The sequence below is a fragment of the Equus przewalskii genome, chromosome 2 (genome assembly GCF_037783145.1).
Source record: "Equus przewalskii isolate Varuska chromosome 2, EquPr2, whole genome shotgun sequence".
NCBI classification, from domain to species: Eukaryota; Metazoa; Chordata; class Mammalia; order Perissodactyla; family Equidae; genus Equus; species Equus przewalskii.
This window is the reverse complement of record NC_091832.1, coordinates 105,092,300-105,109,315: the sequence shown is the minus strand read 5'-3', so window position 1 is coordinate 105,109,315 and position 17,016 is coordinate 105,092,300. Positions and strand designations below refer to the sequence as shown.

Genomic DNA, 17,016 nt, shown 5'->3' with positions numbered 1-17,016 from the left:
TTGAGAAATCTCCATACTGTTTTCCACAGTGGCTGCACCAGTTTTCATTCCCACCAGCAGTGGATGAGGGTTCCCTTTTCTCCACAACCTCTCCAACATTTATTATTTTTTGTCTTGGTGATTATAGCCATTCTAATGGATGTAAGATGATATCTAAGTGTAGTTTTGATTTCCATCTCCTTGGTGATTAGTGATGTGGAACATTTTTTCATGTGCCTGTTGGCCATCTGTATATCTTCTTTGGAAAATGTCTGTTCATATCCTCTGCCCACTTTTTGATTGAGTTGTTTGTTTTCTTGTAGTCGATAGACTCTTTATTTAATTATAAAGATGTTATTGTCAGCTGAATAGCATAGCTAGAATTTTAAGCATGCAGAAAGTTGTTTACAGGAAAATACAATATGTGGAATGTGATATAATGCTTTTCTGTAGAATTGCTTTTTAAAAAAATCTAGTCTAACATGAATTAGATTTCTTCAGTTTAAGAGTTTGATGGTATTGGAAATGACTTATTAAAAATAATGCATTTGTTTATGGAAGAATCAGCTTCTTTCTGAGGGACAGAGATGTGTTCTGTAGATAGATTTATTACTGTGTTATCAACAAGTTTTATTCAGAATTATAGAAAAGGTTTATGTTCAAATTTTTTAAATTGTTTAAAACATAAGTTCCTACACTATTTTTTTGAACTTAAAAATATCTAGTCACCCTTCCCAGGCTATCTCCCTTTTTTCTTCCACTTTCCCTTTAAGAAAAGATGTTGATAATTTTAGTGTTTTCATAACTTACAAGCTACATCTTTATAATAGATTTTTACTTTTTAAAAGAGAATTCTTGACATTTTTAATGAGTAAGCAGTTATTGGTGTGTATGCAAGCAAATGGTGCCCCAATAGCTACTGTTTCTATTACTAGGGGAATTGCTCTTTAGGACTCTGAAATATTGTTTGTATTTGTTTTACTGTTAGCCACTGATTGCTAAAATCATTTTGCAAAGACAGCTTTTGGAATAAACCTTAAATGTAAATGTTGGTCACAGACTGTTATCTCTAGTTGGCAATAATTTTATTGGCTTTAGCATTTGAAAATCCTGAGTCCATTTTTGGTCCCTGTGATTCCTTTTGATAGTTTTGGGAAATTCTCAGGTTGTATTTCTTGAAATATGCCTTCTATTTCATTCTCTCTCTTCTCCCCTTTATTGCAATTATATGTTTCTTAGACTTTCCACTGAGTTCCATATGTCTTTTACACTGTTTTCAGTCTGTTTTTCTTTTTGTGAATCAGTTTGGCTACTTTCTACTAATCTGTTTTCTAGTTCAAGAATCCTCTCTTCTGTTGTGTCTAATCTGCTTTTACACTCATCTTTTTAAATTTCAGTTTTTAGGTTTAGAATTTTTATTTGACTTTTTCTTATGGATTCCAGGTTCCTGCTGAAATTCACCATTTATTTTTTTGCTACAATTCATGTGAATTTTTGTTTTCACTATCTCAGCCCTATCCTTTTCCAGATTACTTGGTAATTTAATATTATTTCACAGATTCTAACTTCCTAGTATCTCTCCTCTTCTTAAGAAGAAGCTGAAAGGAAGGGATAAAGGCTGAATGATAATCTAAGAAAACCTTTTCTATGTTACCTCTTTATAAGATATAGAGTTTTGAGGAATGGGGTGAATAGGGATGTATACATTATGATTTTGTTGATAATGGAATATCTTGAACTTTTAATTGTTGCATTTCTTTATATGGACTCTGTACGTAATGCTTGGTGTTTAGTTCAGTGTCTGAAACAATTATGGTACTGGTAATCTTTCTGTTTATGAAGTGTTTTATCCATTCTTAAATTAACTTTAGACTAGTTTATGTTAATATAATGTGATGGTGTGTCAGTGCATTTTCAGCATCTAAAAAGTGGCATTAAAAAACCCCTTAAATTTTTTTTTTTCCTACCTATGACTTAAACCTTAGATTCAAAATGAAAAATGGTTGTACAGTTTTTAGGAGTTTTTTTTCCCAATAAGCTCTCATGTAGAAAGTGCTTATAGGGGCTGGCCTGGTAGCATGGTGGTTAAGTTCACATGCTCCACTTTGGTAGCCCAGGGTTTGCTGGTTGGATCCCAGGCGTGGACCTACGCACTGCTTGTTAAGCCACGCTGTGGCAGGCATCCCACATATAAAGTAGAGGAAGATGGGCATGGATGATAGCTCAGGGCCAGTCTTCCTCAGCAAAAAGAGGAGGATTGGCGGTAGATGTTAGCTCAGGGCTAATCTTCCTCAAAAAAAAAAAAGTGCTGATAATAAAGCTTATATATGGCATTCTTTCAGCTTTAAATGTTAATTTATACAGTAATTTATGTTCACAACATTAATCCTGGGCTATGAGATACTGAAATTCTGTTTGAATTATATGATGAAAATTTATATAAATTTGGAATACCTTTAAATGTATTCAAATTATTTGGTTTTATAAAATTTGAAAAGTTAAAACCTGTATGTGAATTTTAATATTAGAAATCTCTATCATTTGTTAACTTGTTTTCTTAGCCTTTAATAAAATGTTTTAGATTTTCTTTCAAATGTTACCACATATGAAAGTCTATATTGAGTGGTACTCAAATTCAGTACTACCCCTGGTTAAACCTCACTTTGATAGATATGAGATTGCTCTTGTTTTTCTAGAAAAGATTCTAAATATTCTGTATAGTATAAAATCACTCATGGTTATAAGTTAGAGCCACTTCTTCATTACTGATGGAGTAAGTGGTCATCTTAATCTAGTTTTGTTTAGTTTTGTTTATTCTGTCGAAGTTCTTTATTTAAACTGAAAACAAATGTAATCCAGAGTTCTTGAGTTAGTCTTTCAAGAACTACTCTGTGTTTTTTATTTTGGAAAAGCAAGTAAATGTGGGGTTTTCTTTTCACTACTAGACTCGAAGGTCCTTCAGCGAGTAGGGAATGCCTTCTTAACCTTCCATTCTCATTTCAAAAAACAGCCTGGCTTGCTAGGCAATGAATGTTTGTTGAATGAATGAATTGAATTGAATGAGTTGTTGCACTCTGTAATGAAACTATCCCCCTCATTTCTTCCGTGATCCTCCTCCTACCATACCATAATGACCTTTGCGAATCTGAAACAAAACCTAGTAGCTATTTATTTTTACTTTTCAGTAAGCTCAGCTAATACATTCACACTTACCAGTAAGATATCTAGCAGTCTTACAAATTCATTGGAGAAAGAAGGGAGAGTGTACAGGACATAGCTAAGGATGGGTTGTGACATTTGAGTATAGATCCTAGTAGGGAAAGACAAAGCAAGCAATAGCACATATAAAATGAGATGTGGCATGGCCCAGGATTTTTTCTTTTGTTGAAAATATCCCGCTCACTTGGAACAATTTAGTTATGTTACACAAACTCCTCTAGGTAGGGCACAAAAATTAGAAGAATTTTACCATCATTTAGTAGTGCAGTTAGGTTAACATTTGTTATTAGTGTATGTGTAACTCTCTCCAATGCTAGGGAGTATAACCTTCATGTGGATAACTGCATTCAACATTTTTTGTTCCTTTACTTGACTCAGCAGCATTTGACACAGTTAACTTCCTCTTTGCTGTGACACTATCTGTTTCTTGTTCCTTGTTTTCTTTCCTTCCTCTCTGGCGCCCTGCTAGAGACTGAATTGCGTCCCCCCAAAATTCATGTGTTGAAGCCCTAACCCTAATGTGGGGTCTTTGGGAGATAATTAGGTTTAGATAAAGTCATGAGGGTGTGGCCCTTGTGCTGGGATTAGTGCCCGTGTGAGAAGAGACACCAGAGAGCTTGCTCCTCTTTCTCTCTGTACCATGTGAGGACACTGCAAGAAGGTGGCCGCCTGCAAACCAGGAACAGCTTTCACCAGAATCCAGCCATGCTGGCACCCTGATCTCGAACTTCCAGACTCTAGAACTACAAGAAAATAAATTTCTATGTTTTAGCAACTCAGCCTGTGGTATTTTGTTATGGCAGCCTAAGCTGACGAATATATACCACTTATTCATAAAATACTGGTGTAAGCATTCTGTTCACTACTCATTTACCTTTCTTCATTCGCTATACACTTCCTGAGTGATCTCTTCTACTTCCATCTCTTCACTTATCATCTTTATGGCAAAGCCTCCAAAATCTATATTTCCATGTCTTACCTCTTCCTTTTATATCTAAATCTCAAGTTGTCCCACAGGCACTGCAAACCCAGTGTGTTTATAGTTCAAATCCTTTTCACCCAGTGACTCTATGAAGACAGTAGTTTACCAGCTCTGTTGGTTTTGTCTCCTTGTGTAGTATATTCTATGGGTTTTGACAAATATGTAATGACATGTATTATTTCTCATATATATCCAGTTTTTGTCTTTGTTGCCACAATATTTATTCATACATCTCTCTTTCTATCTTGGATTATTGCAACATTTTACTAACTGAATGGCTTACAATATTGCCCTTTAAAATTATTTTTTGTGTTTTTCTAAATAGACTTTAATTTTGGAAAGCAGTTTTAGGTTCACAGCAAAACTGAAGAGGAAATCCAGAGAGTTCCCATATACCCCTTCACCCTTCACATGCACAGTCTGCCTACTGTCATCATCCACGGTAGAGATGTATATTTGTTAAAATCAGTGAACCCACGACACAGCATCACCCAAAATTCATAGTTTACAATAGGGTTCACTCTTGGTGTAGTGTATTCTATGAGTTTTGACAAATGTGTAATGACATGTATCCACCATGGTAGTATCACACAGAGTAGTTTCCCCCTGCCCTAAAGATTTCCTGTACTCTGCCTATTTGTCCCTCTGCCACCCTCAACCCCTGACAACCACTGATCCTTTTATTGTCTCCATAGTGTTACATTTTTGGGAATGTTATATAGTTGGAATCATACAATATGCAACCTTTCAGATTGGCTTCTTTTACTTAGTAATGTGTGTTTAGGGTTTCTGCATGTCTTTCCATGGCTTGATAGCGCATTTCTTTTTAGCACTGAATAATATTCCCTTGTCTCTGTGGACCACAGTTTACTTATCCATTCAAATACTGAAGCACATCTTGGTTGCTTCCAAGTTTTGGCAGCTATTAATAAAGGAGCTATAAACATCTGTGTGCAGGTTTTGGTATGGAGGTAAGTTTTCAACTTGCCTGGGTAAATACCAAGGCAAATGATTCCTGGATAATATGATGAGAGTATGTTTAGTATTGTAAGAAACTTCCAAACTGTCTTCCAAAGTGGCTGTACTATTTTTGTATTCTCATCAACATTGAATGAGAGTTTTTGTTGCTCTGCATCCTAATCAGCATTTGTGTTGTCAGTATTTTGGATTTTGGCTATTTTAATAGGTATGTAGAGGTATCTCCTTGTTGGTTTAATTTTCAATTTCCTCATGAAATATGATGTTGAGCATCTTTTCATATGTTCATTTGCCATCTGTATAGATCTTTGGTGAGGTTTCTGTTTGGGTCTTTTGTCCATTTTTTAATTGCGTTTTTCATTTCTTATTGTTAAGTTTTAAGAGTTCTTTTTATATTTTGGATAATAGAGCTTTAATCAGACACGTCTTTTACAAATATTTTCTTCCAGCTTGTGGCTTGTCTTCTCATTCTCTTGATGGTATCTTTATGCACAGCAGAAGTTTTTAATTTTAATGAAGTCCAGCTTATCAGTTATTTCTTTCATGGGTCATGCCTTGGTGTTACATCTAAAAAGTCATCAGCATAGCTAAGATCATTTAGATTTTCTTCTCTGTTATCTTCTAGGAGTTTTATAGTTTTGTGTTTTCTGTTTAGGTCTGTGATCCGTTTTGTTTTTTGTTTTTTTTTTTTCCTTTTTCTCCCCAAAGTCCCCCGGTACATAGTTGTGTATTCTTCGTTGTGGGTTCTTCTAGTTGTGGCATGTGGGACGCTGCCTCAGCGTGGTCTGATGAGCAGTGCCATGTCCGCGCCCAGGATTCGAACTAACGAAACACTGGGCCGCCTGCAGCGGAGCGCGCGAACTTAACCACTCGGCCACGGGGCCAGCCCCGGTCTGTGATCCATTTTGAATTAATTTTTGTGAGGAGTGTAAAGTCTATGTCTGGATTCATTTTTTTGCATGTGAATGTCCAGATATCTGGTATAGGTTTTTGACAAGAGTTTTGTCAGTTCTTTCATATGTTGTACATAGGTAATCATTTTGTCTGCAAATAAGGCAGTTTTATTTATTTCTTCCAAATTTGTATACCTTTTATTTCCTTTTCTTGTTCTGTTGCATTAGCTAGGACTTCTGGTATATTGTTGAAAAGTAGTGGTGAGAGAAGACGTCTTTGCCTTGTTCCTAATTGTAGCAGGAAAGTTTCTTCTTTCTCAACATTAAGTATGTTAGTTGTAGGTGTTTTGTAGATGTTCTTTATCAAGTTGAGGAAGTTCCCTTTATTCCTAGTTTGCCAAATTTTTATCATGATTTGGTGTTGGATTTTGTCAAACGCCTTTTCTACATCTATTCATACGATCATGTGATTTTTCTTTTTTTAGCCTATTGATGTGATAGATTAGTTTCATTGATTTTAGAATGTTGAACTAGCCTTGTATACCTGGGATAAATCCCCCTTGGTCATAGTGTATAAATCTTTTTATACATTGTTGAATTATACATACTTTATTATACATTGCTGAATTCAATTTGCTAATATTTTGTCCATAAAAGACACAGGTCCTTAGTTTTCTTTTGATATCTTTGTCTGGTTTTGGTATTAAGAAGTAGTCCCTCTGGGGGCCGGCCCGGTGGTGCAGCAGTTACGTTCGCACGTTTTGCTTCACGACCTGTGGTTCACCCATTTGGATCCTGGGTGCGGACATGGCACCGCTTGGCAGAAAGCCATCCTGTGGTAGGCGTCCCACATATAAAATAGAGGAAGATGGGCCTGGATGTTAGCTCAGGGCCAGTCTTCCTCAGCAAAAGGAGGAAAATTGGCAGTAGTTAGCTCAGGGCTAATCTTCCTCAGAAAAACAAAAAAGAAGTAGTCCCTCTGTTTCTATCTTCTGGAAGAAATTCTAGAAAATTGGTATAATTTCTTCCTTAAATGATTGGTAGAATTTACCAATAAACCCATCTGGCTTTGATACTTTTTGTCTTGGAAGATTGTTAATTATTGATTCAATTTCTTTAATTGTTATAAGCCTATTTAGATTATCTAGGTCTTCTTTTGTAAGTTTTAGCAGATTGTGACTTTCAAAGAATTGGCCCATTTCATCTAGATTTTAAAATTTGGGGGTGTAGTGTTATTATTCATAGTGTATCTTTTATTAAACTTTTAAGATCTATGGGATCTGTAGTGATATCCCCTCTTTCATTTCTGATATTAGTAAATTGTGTCTTTTTCTCTTTTTCCTTAGTTAGCCTATCTAAAAGCTTATCATTTTTTTTTTTATCTTTTCAGAGAACCAGCTTTTGGTTTTGTTGATTTTCTCTTTTAATTTCCTGTTATCCATTTTATTGATTTCTGCTCTGATTTTTATTATTTCTTTTCTTCTGTTTACTTTGGATTTCATTTTCTCTTTTTTCACTTTCCTAACATGGAATCTTAGATTATTGATTTTAGATCTTCTTTTCTAATATATGCATTCAGTGCTGTAAATTTCCCTTTAAGCACTGCTTTCACTACCTCCTACAAATTTTGAGAGGTTGTGTTTTCATTTTCATTCAGTTTAAAATCTTTTTTGACTTCTGTTGAGATTTCTTCTTTGACCCATGTATTACTTAGAAATGTTTTTTTTTTAATCTCCGAGTATTTTGGAATTTTCCAACTATCTGCTGTTGATTTCTAGTTTAATTTCATTGTGGTTTGATAGCATACATTGTATGATTTCTATTCTTTTTTTTAATTAATATTTTTTAAAGATTGGCACCTGAGCTAACATCTGTTGCTAATCTTCTACTACTTTTTTTTTCCTTCTTCTTCTTCTTCCCAAAGCCCCTTAGTATGTAGTTGTATATTCTAGTTGTAGGTCCTTCTGTTTGTGCTATGTGGGATGCTGCCTCAGCATGGCCTGATGAGTGGAGCTAGGTCTGCGCCCAGGATCTGAACTGGTAAAACCCTGGGCCACTGAAGTGGGGCGTATGAATTTAACCACCTGGCCATGGGGCCAGCCCCTCATTTCTATTCTTTATAATTTGTTAAAGTATGTTTTATGGCCCAGAATATAGTCTATCTTCGTGAATGTTCCATATGACTTTGAGAAGAATGTGTGTTCTGCTGTTGTTGGATGAAGTGGTATATGGATAACAATTGTATCCAGTTGATTGATGATACTATTGAGTTCAACTGTGTCCTTATTGTAGATTTTCTGCCTGCTGGATCTATCCATTTCTGATAGAGGAGTGTTGAGATTTCAAAGATTGGATTCGTCTCTCTCTGCTTGCAGTCCTATCACTTTTTGCCTTACATATTTTGATGCTCTGCTGTTAGGTAATGCACATTAAGGACTGTTATGTCTTCTTGGACTATTGACTCCTTTATCATTATGTAATGCCCCTCTTTATCCCTGATAATTTCTCTTGTTCTGAAGTCTGCTCTGTCTGAAATTAATATAGCTACTCCAGCTTTTTTTCATTAGTGTTAAAGTTGTACATCTTTTTCCATCCCTTTACTTTTAATCTATATGTATTTTTATATTTAAAGTGGATTTGTTGTAGACAACATATAGTTGGGTCCTGTTTTTTCATCCACTCTTTTAATTGGTTTATTTAGACCACTAATGTTTAATGTGATTATTGTGATATAGTTAGATAATACTATCATATTTATTATTGTTTTCTATTCGTTGGCTCTGTTCTTTTTTCCTGTTTTTGTCTTTCACTCTTCTTCTGCCTTTTTTTGTTTTAATCAAGCATTTTGTGTCATTCCACTTTTCTCTTCTTTCTTAGTATATGAATTATACTTTTTTAAATACTTTTTTCAGTGGTTGCCCTAGAATTTGCAATATACATTTACAACTAATCTACATCTACTTTCAAAATAGCACTATTCATAGGTAGTGTGAGTACTTTAGAATACAGAATATTTGAATTCCTCCCTCTAGTTCCTTGTATCATTTCTGTGATTGTTGTTATTATTATTATGGACAAACTGTAATCTGTTAGATCAATTAAGAATAAGAAAATTAAAGTTTTTATTTTATCTTCACTTATTCCTTCTCTAATATTCTTCCTTTCTTTACATAGATTTGCATTTTAACCTAGATCATTTTCCTTTTCTTGGAAGAACTTCTTTTAACACTTCTTGCAAGACAGGTCTACTAGCAACACATTCCCTCAATTTTTTTTGAGAAAGTCTTTATTTCTTCGTCACTTTTGAAAGATAATTTCACTGGATAAAGAAATCTAGGCTGGTGGTTTTTCTCTCTCAGCACTTCAAATATTTCACTCTAGTCTCCTTGCTTACATGGTTTCTGAGGAGTCACCCAATATAATTCTTATCTTTGCTCCTCTAAGGTAAAGTGTTTTTATCCTCTGGCTTCTTCGAAGATTTTTTCTTTGTCTTTGACTTTCTGTGGTTTGAAAATAATATGCCTAGGTGTAGTTTTTTTGGCATTTATCCTGCTTTATGTTCTCTGGGCTTCCTGGATCTGTGGTTTGGTGTCAGACATTAATTTGGGGAAGTTCTGTCATTAGTGCTTCAAATATTTCTTCTATCCTACTCTCTTTCTTCTCCTTTGGGTATTTTAGTTACACATTTATTACTCCTTTTGTAGTTGTCCACAGTTCTTGAATAGTCTTTTGTTTCTTTTTTTTTTCTGAGTCTTTTGTTCTCTTTGCTTTTCAATTTTGGAAGTTTCTATTGCCATATACTTAAACTCAGAAATTCTTCCCTCAGCCATGTCTAGTCTACTAATGAGCACATCAACAGCATTCTTTATTTCTGTAAGTGTTTTGATTTCTAGCACTTCTTTATGAGTCTTAGAATTTCCATTTCTAGGCTTACATTGTCCCTTTCTTGTATGTTGTCTGCTTTGTCCATTAGAACCCTTAGCATATTAATCGTAGTTTAAAAAAAAAATTCCTGGTTTGATAATTGCAACATTCCTGCTCATTCTCTGGTTCTAGTGTTTGCTCAGTTTCTTCAAATTGTGTTTTTTCTTTGCCTTTTAGTATGTCTTGTGGTTTTTCCTGATAGACGGACACGATGTACTAGGTAAAATGAACTGTTGTAAATAGGCCTTTAGTAATGTAGTATTAAGGTGTTGTTGGGAGGAGAAGTATTCTATGGTCCTATGATTAAGTTGCATTCTTTTAGTGAGTCTGTGTTGCTGGACTGTGAACTTCACAATTGCTTTTCAGTAACTCCCCCTTCCTTAGAGTGGAACAAGATGGCTAGTAAGGGCTAGAGTTGGGTATTTTCCTTCCTCCAATTCAACTGGGCTCTGATAAAATCCTAATAGTTTTGGTTCTGGTAAAATAGTTTCTCTTGAAGGCAGGACTTGTTAAGAAGTACAGAATGTTCTGGCATGTTCAAAATGGTACTTTCCCCCTTCTCCTGCTGGAAGTATAAGGAGATTTTCCTTACATCTTTCCTGTAAGAACCTGGTATAGCTTCTGGAGCTTAAGCTCACAAAAATGTGATGATTTCCCTATGATTGGCTCTTCCTGGAGTATTTAACTCTCAGACTTTTCCACATTGAGCCTCCAGCAATTCATCAGTTATGTTTCAGATTTCCCTACCCCGGCACTGGTTCCCATGGAGGTTTCTGCTCATTGGTTTCTCTGTATCCAGCCTGTCTCTCCAATTTTGGGAGCAATGGTTTGCCTTGTTGCTATAGCCTGAATGTTTCCTCCCAAAATTCATATGATGAAATCCTAAGATGTGGGGCCTCTGGGAGGTGCTTAGGTCGTAAGGGTGAGGCTCTCATGAGTGGGATTTGTGTCTTTATGAGAGAGGCCCCAGAGAGCTTGCTTGCCCTTTTCCACCATGTGAGAAAGGTATTGGTTATGAACCAGAAAAAGGGCTCTTACCCAACCATGCTGGCACCTTGATCTTGGACTTCCCAGCCTCTAGACAATGAGAAATATAAATTTCTATTGTTCATAAACCACCCAAGTTGTGGTATTTTGTTACAGCAGCCTGAACCAATTAAGATATCTCTGATCTCACATTTCTGAGGAATCTAAGAAGAGTTGTTAATTTTTCAGTTTGTTCAGCTTTTTACTTGTTAGGAGGGAATTAAGACTTCCAAGATCCCTACATGCTGGACTGGAGAACAGACCGGTATTGCCCTTTTTTAACCTGTTCTCCACACTGTAGCCATAGTGGTCCTCAAAAACATAAAGCTGATTTTGTCATGTCTCTACTTGAGATTTCCCATTAAGTTTAAGATAAAATCCAAACACAGCAATTTGGGTAACGAAGCCTTTGTTATCCAGCCTTGGTTTATCTTTCTGTACTAATCTTAAATTTCCACCTTACTGCCATGCTGAGCTATTTGAACTGTTTTCCATTTTCATTGTTCTGTTTTCTCTCTCTTCTTCTTCTTTCCCTTTACCTGTCTGGTCCCCACTCATTTTTCAGGTCGTAGGTTAGAAACCATCTCCCTTGGGCAGTCCACCTTGACTCTCCAAAGACCTGTTCATGTGATCTTCCTTTGTTGTGCAGGATCACAACTAATTAGCAGAGTAGATACAATTAAAGATGTAATCTTTTGGCAGCCTTAAATATTTATATACTTGTGGCCATTTTGAAGGCGCCCTTAGAGCTTTTGCTAACAGTGTTCCTATCTGACAGTTAAACTCTCATGTGGAAAAGTTATATTATGGAGGATCTTTTGAAGGATATGTAATCCATTTATTCAAAATGTTCAGTTTATGCTTAAGTAGTCAAATCAGCAAATCTGTGCACCTGCTGATTAGTTACTTGCAGGAATTACTGCCAACTAAAACAAATCTCAGTGGCTTTCCAGGTACTTTTTGATCCCAAACTTTTTAGACATTGGAAAGGACCATTTATTTAACTTAATGAATTGACTGTGATTTATATAATAACCTCATGTGTGTTTGATTAGTGTGAGTTAGAGGCCACTCTCCTGTGTATACACTGAGTCAAGTTTTTGAACTTGTAATGCATGTTGAGATCTAAATTCTGTTATTTGGAGATCCTAATTACCTTTTGTGTGTGTGTGTGAGGAAGATTGTCCCTGAGCTAACATCTGTGCCAGTCGTTCTCTATTTTGTGTGGGATACCGCCACAGTATGGCTTGATGAGCAGTGCCAGGTCCATGCCTGGGATCCAAACCTGTGAACCCTGGGCCACCAAAGTGGAGCACCCAAACTTAACCACTATGTCACTGGGCCAGCCTCCTACCTTATTTTCTTTTTTGAGGAAGATTATCCCTGAGCTAACTACTGCCAATCCTCCTCTTTTTGCTAAGGAAGACTGGCCCTGAGCTAACATCCATGCCCATCTTCCTCTACTTTATACGTGGGATGCCTACCACAGCATGGCTTTTGCCAAGCGGTGCCATGTCCGCACCTGGGATCCGAACTGGCGAACCCCAGGCCGCCGAGAAGCGAAACGTGCGAACTTAACCACTGCGCCACCAGACTGGTCCCTCCTACCTTATTTTTAAAGATATTACACAGTGATTGTACTAAGGTGCACTTGTGTCACGGGTGCTAAGACAAAAGTATAGGATGTGTCCCTTCTGTTCTCTTTCCCTCTTCTCCATTCCCCCCAAGTACATCTGATTGCGTTGAGCTGTTTAATACACTTAGAATGCTACTTCACTGTATAATCATCCACATAGATTTTTTTTATATATTTCTCAATTCTAAACAGCTCCTACTAAGTTTCATCTAGTGCTAATGAGAATTGTTATTGTGTGGCCTTGATTGTGTAATTTAGGGTTTTGTTAATTAGTAAGACCTGTTGAATTTACTTCTTAAAAATCGATATTCATTTTTTTTTTGTGGTAAAAGGAAATGGGATTAAATTAAAGTGTATTATGTCCAGTAGTAGCTTTGTAATTAACCTGGTACATGAACAAAAGGAACAAAATAACATACTTTCTTTGCCTATTTTTCCATATATGGGGATTATGGTGACTACCTACCTGCTGACATGCTTAAAAAAATTCTTAATATTAGAAAATATCAAAATACATCAGAAATAATTGCATTTGTTATGGGTGTGTAAGGAGTTTTTTATTTTACATAGGCTCTAAGCTTCACGTGAGGAGTGGGTTTGTATCTTACTCAGTTTTTTTATCCCCTATTGCTGACAGTATATTTACCATTTAGAATGCAAATATTGATTAAATTAAGTAATTATTTATTGATGAACTATTTTAAATAATCTGGTATCTTGCTTCCCAGATCTTTTATATGTAATATTTACTTACCAGTTTATTACTGGAGAGAAAATGAACATGGTTGATGATGGAGGAAAAGAAATGATTTGAATATAGTTAGTTTTTGGGTATAATAATTCAACAAGCAGTGAATCCTGAAGCATGTATTTTATATTTTGAAACAATTTTTTTTTCTCATAGACTGGACATTCTTTTGAAAGTAATAGAGTATTTGCAAATAGCTAAACAGATTGTTAAAGTATATTTTTAAAAATCAGTTCTTCAGGTGCTGGGAATGTAGCTGATCGTGTTTTGGCTCAGCTCTTAACTGAAATGGATGGCATTGAACAGTTAAAGGACGTGACCATTTTGGCAGCCACTAACCGCCCAGATAGGATAGACAAGGTAAGAAAGAAAGCAGTGTGGGCATTGTAAAATCAAGAACTGGATCACTTGATTATGTCAAGTTGTTTTGCTTTGTTCTTTTCAAGTTACTTTCTAATCAGTTTAGCATTTAGAGGATACTGAATGATCTTAAACTAAAGGAAATGAAAAGAACAGAGAAAAGCTTTTGTCTATGTTTTTATTGCTTATGGTTTGGTATTAATGAAACTATTTTGTAGTCCATTGCATTTCCCCTACCCCATTGTTGCATCAGTATTTCCCTAGAGAGTTGAAGTTTTGAGATTTTTGTTTCATCTGATTTATTTTTGAGAAGTTTTTAACATTTTCATTCACATTAAGGTAAATTTCTGGCTATTTAATACTTATTAGATTCACGTTATCATCAACAACTTTTGATAAGTCCTGGCCTAGCAGTTGTTGTCAGAGTAAGTAGAAGAAAACTGACAGTGGATTTTATTTCTCTAAGAAGTTACTTAGGCTATATTAAATTAAATTTCTCTGCCGTGCCTTGTCCAGATATGTCTTTCTTCAAGTTATGTATGTAATCTCTCTCAAAATAGAAAAGGATACATGAATTTAAACTCATTTTTTAAAGGATGCATTTTTTTATGTTCTTTATATTTGTAACACTTTGTAAGTCTGTTATATAATATGGTGGGATTGTTGATTTATAATCTGTTTTGCTTACTTTTCTCTCTGTAAGGCCAAATTTAACCCCAACTGTTATATTTCACAGTAAGGTGTAATTTATCCTAGTTTTTACCTACACCTTGTACAAAAGACCTTGAGAAATTTTTAAGGTAAACCTAGAGATTAGATGTTATTCTTGGGCCGTTCCAAGGTTTTGGGCCTTTTTTTCAAGCTCATCTTAGAATAAGGCAGAACCTCCAAGGTAATGGTAGATGACTTCCAGTCTCTTTAGGATACTTTAGTCAGTGGATCTCTTGGAGGAAATGCTTAACCAGATTTTGGGCAGAACTTGTCTCCAAAGGTAGAAGATTGAAGGAATGGAAGTGGTTTTTTTTTTACAGTTCAAATATTTTGCATTGTTTTTCTGCATTTCTTCCTTGCCAATAATATTTGTTGTTAACGAAAATAGCGTCTGCTTCTAAGGCAAATATTAGTTTGTGGTCACTGGTGGTGTCTCGAAGTTTCCCTAGACCTTTAGCCTCCCTCCCCCTCCAGTTCATAGATGAGTGAAGATAACTTGCATCCTCAGGTATCCATTTTGCATAAGAATGACAGGATGTGAAGGACAGATGAAGAATAATGAGAATAATGAGATTGGGTGATGTCTCATACACACATCTTTAGGTTGATGATAGTCTGGATTTCCTTAGCATCAGGAGACTTTGGAACAGCAAACAACTAAATTATTGTTGATACCCAAATAATAGTTAAATGCCCAAACTCTAGGAGTTTTATTGTTCTTTGTTAGGCTGTTGCTTGTATGGCCCCTTTAGAAGAGTACAGTGTCCAGTCCGTGACATTTCATGCATTTGTGTTGAATATTAAGGAAGAAATGGTCATATCTTCTTTCTCAGGTGTTATACAAGCCTCAAAATAGTTTAATTTTGTGAATATTTTTGAATTTAGTTCCTTTGGTTACTTTAGTAGTGATGACTAGCATGTAATAGGCTCATAGACTCTCAATAATAATTATTATAACTATTATCCTGAGTCTGTAAACCTCATTTTCTTGAAATAGTAAATTCTCATGAGAATTTAAAAAATTCTGCTCTAAGCCATCTATGAAAAGATTGCTCAATTGGGGAAAATTTTGGAACTTATGTAGACGTCTTTAAATGATTTAGGGTTCAGAATTATTTTCTAATTTAGTATATTTAACGTCAATGGAGTGAATAAACTGGCATTGATTTTCCTTCTGGTTTTTCTGAAAGAGGAAATATGCTTGATGGGTTAAATATTGCAAATTAAAAGTTGTTTTTGTGGATATCTTTGTAACATGGAAAAAATTTAATTATCTTCTTTAGAAATGTCTGCAAATGAGAAACTATATATATGTAGCTTCCAATTTTCAAATGAATTGTGTTCCAAAAATACCTTTAGAAGATTACAAATATGTTTGTGGATGACTTTTTTCTCTCCCCTTCCTAGTTGTAAGTCCTGTTCTAATATTGCTGTTCTCAGCTAGGTCAACTTAAAAGCAAGTTGCTTGACCTAACAGGCACTAAGTTTCAGTGAATCATAATTCTTTACTTTCCTGTAAGTGCTTAAGGAAAGGATGCTTATTAATCTTTAATATTGTTTATCACAGTGTTGTGGAGAGTCTTTGGGGGGTAAAAAGGTGAGCTGCTGTGTGGTCAGATCTGGGAGGCTCCCTCCAAGGTCACCTTCCAATTTCAGCATTACCATTATTTTACAGGACTCTCCGAAGTAGTTTTCTTATTGTTTCTGGATGTTTGTGTGAGTATGTGTTTGTTTTTAAAGCTCTAAGTGTTTGCACTGTTTCTGCTATGGCAGCAGTTTTAAGGGTTTCAGCTTTGGAGATGGGCGATTAGGAGAGATGAGAGAAGAGAAGTTGGTCAGAGGTTGTATGCACATATATATGAGTCATATCTTATTTGGATGTTGATAAGATAAAAACTATCTATGCTGAGGATCAGCAGACTATGGCCTGTGGGCCAAGTCTGGCCCACCGCTTGTTTTTGTACATTTCATTATCTAAGAATGGTTTTTACATATTTAAATAGTTGAAGAAAATCCCAAGAAGGATAATATTTTGTGACTTGGAAAATCTTATGAAATTCAAATTTCGATGCCCATAAATAAAGCTTTATTGGAATATAGTCACATTAATTTGTTAATGTATTTTCTATGACTGTGTTTACACTACTGTAGTAGAATAGTTACAGTAGAGTCATGGACTGTGAATCCTAAGTTATTTGTCATTTAGACCTTTACAGAAGAAGTTTACTGACCATTGATCTGTCCTTGTAAGCTCTTAGAAATCTTAAATATCTTTATTGCATAAATTTTCTGAAGATAAATTATATATAAGTCAATAATATAATGCTGAGCTTAAAATAAACGAATAATAGTAGGAAGCCTGTATTAACTTTTTGTTCTTTCAAATGTTCTATTTTTTCTTGAAACTTCTTTTAATATTTAATCTTTTAAAATACATCTTGTTGGACTAAATAATTATTGTTTCCAACCTAATGACTCACCGAAATCCATAAATTTAGAAATGCAGTTTTTTATTATATGAATAAGGTAAATATTTATTTATGGCACCTGAATTTTAAAG

The 17,016-nt window shown here is 35.2% G+C and overlaps 1 protein-coding gene across 9 annotated transcripts in view; it reads left to right on the top strand.

Annotated features, from left to right (window-relative positions):
• The window catches only part of AFG2A (AFG2 AAA ATPase homolog A), a 309,664-nt gene that overhangs the window by 89,096 nt on the left and 203,552 nt on the right, over positions 1-17,016 (top strand). For all 9 annotated transcript variants that reach the window (XR_011537212.1, XR_011537213.1, XR_011537215.1 and 6 more), the window contains exon 14: positions 13,619-13,745. Coding sequence is in view for 5 of the 9 variants with exons in the window: in XM_070609147.1 (XP_070465248.1) it covers positions 13,619-13,745 (127 nt within the window). In the remaining 4 variants the exon portion in view is untranslated. The remainder of the gene's footprint in view (positions 1-13,618; positions 13,746-17,016) is intronic.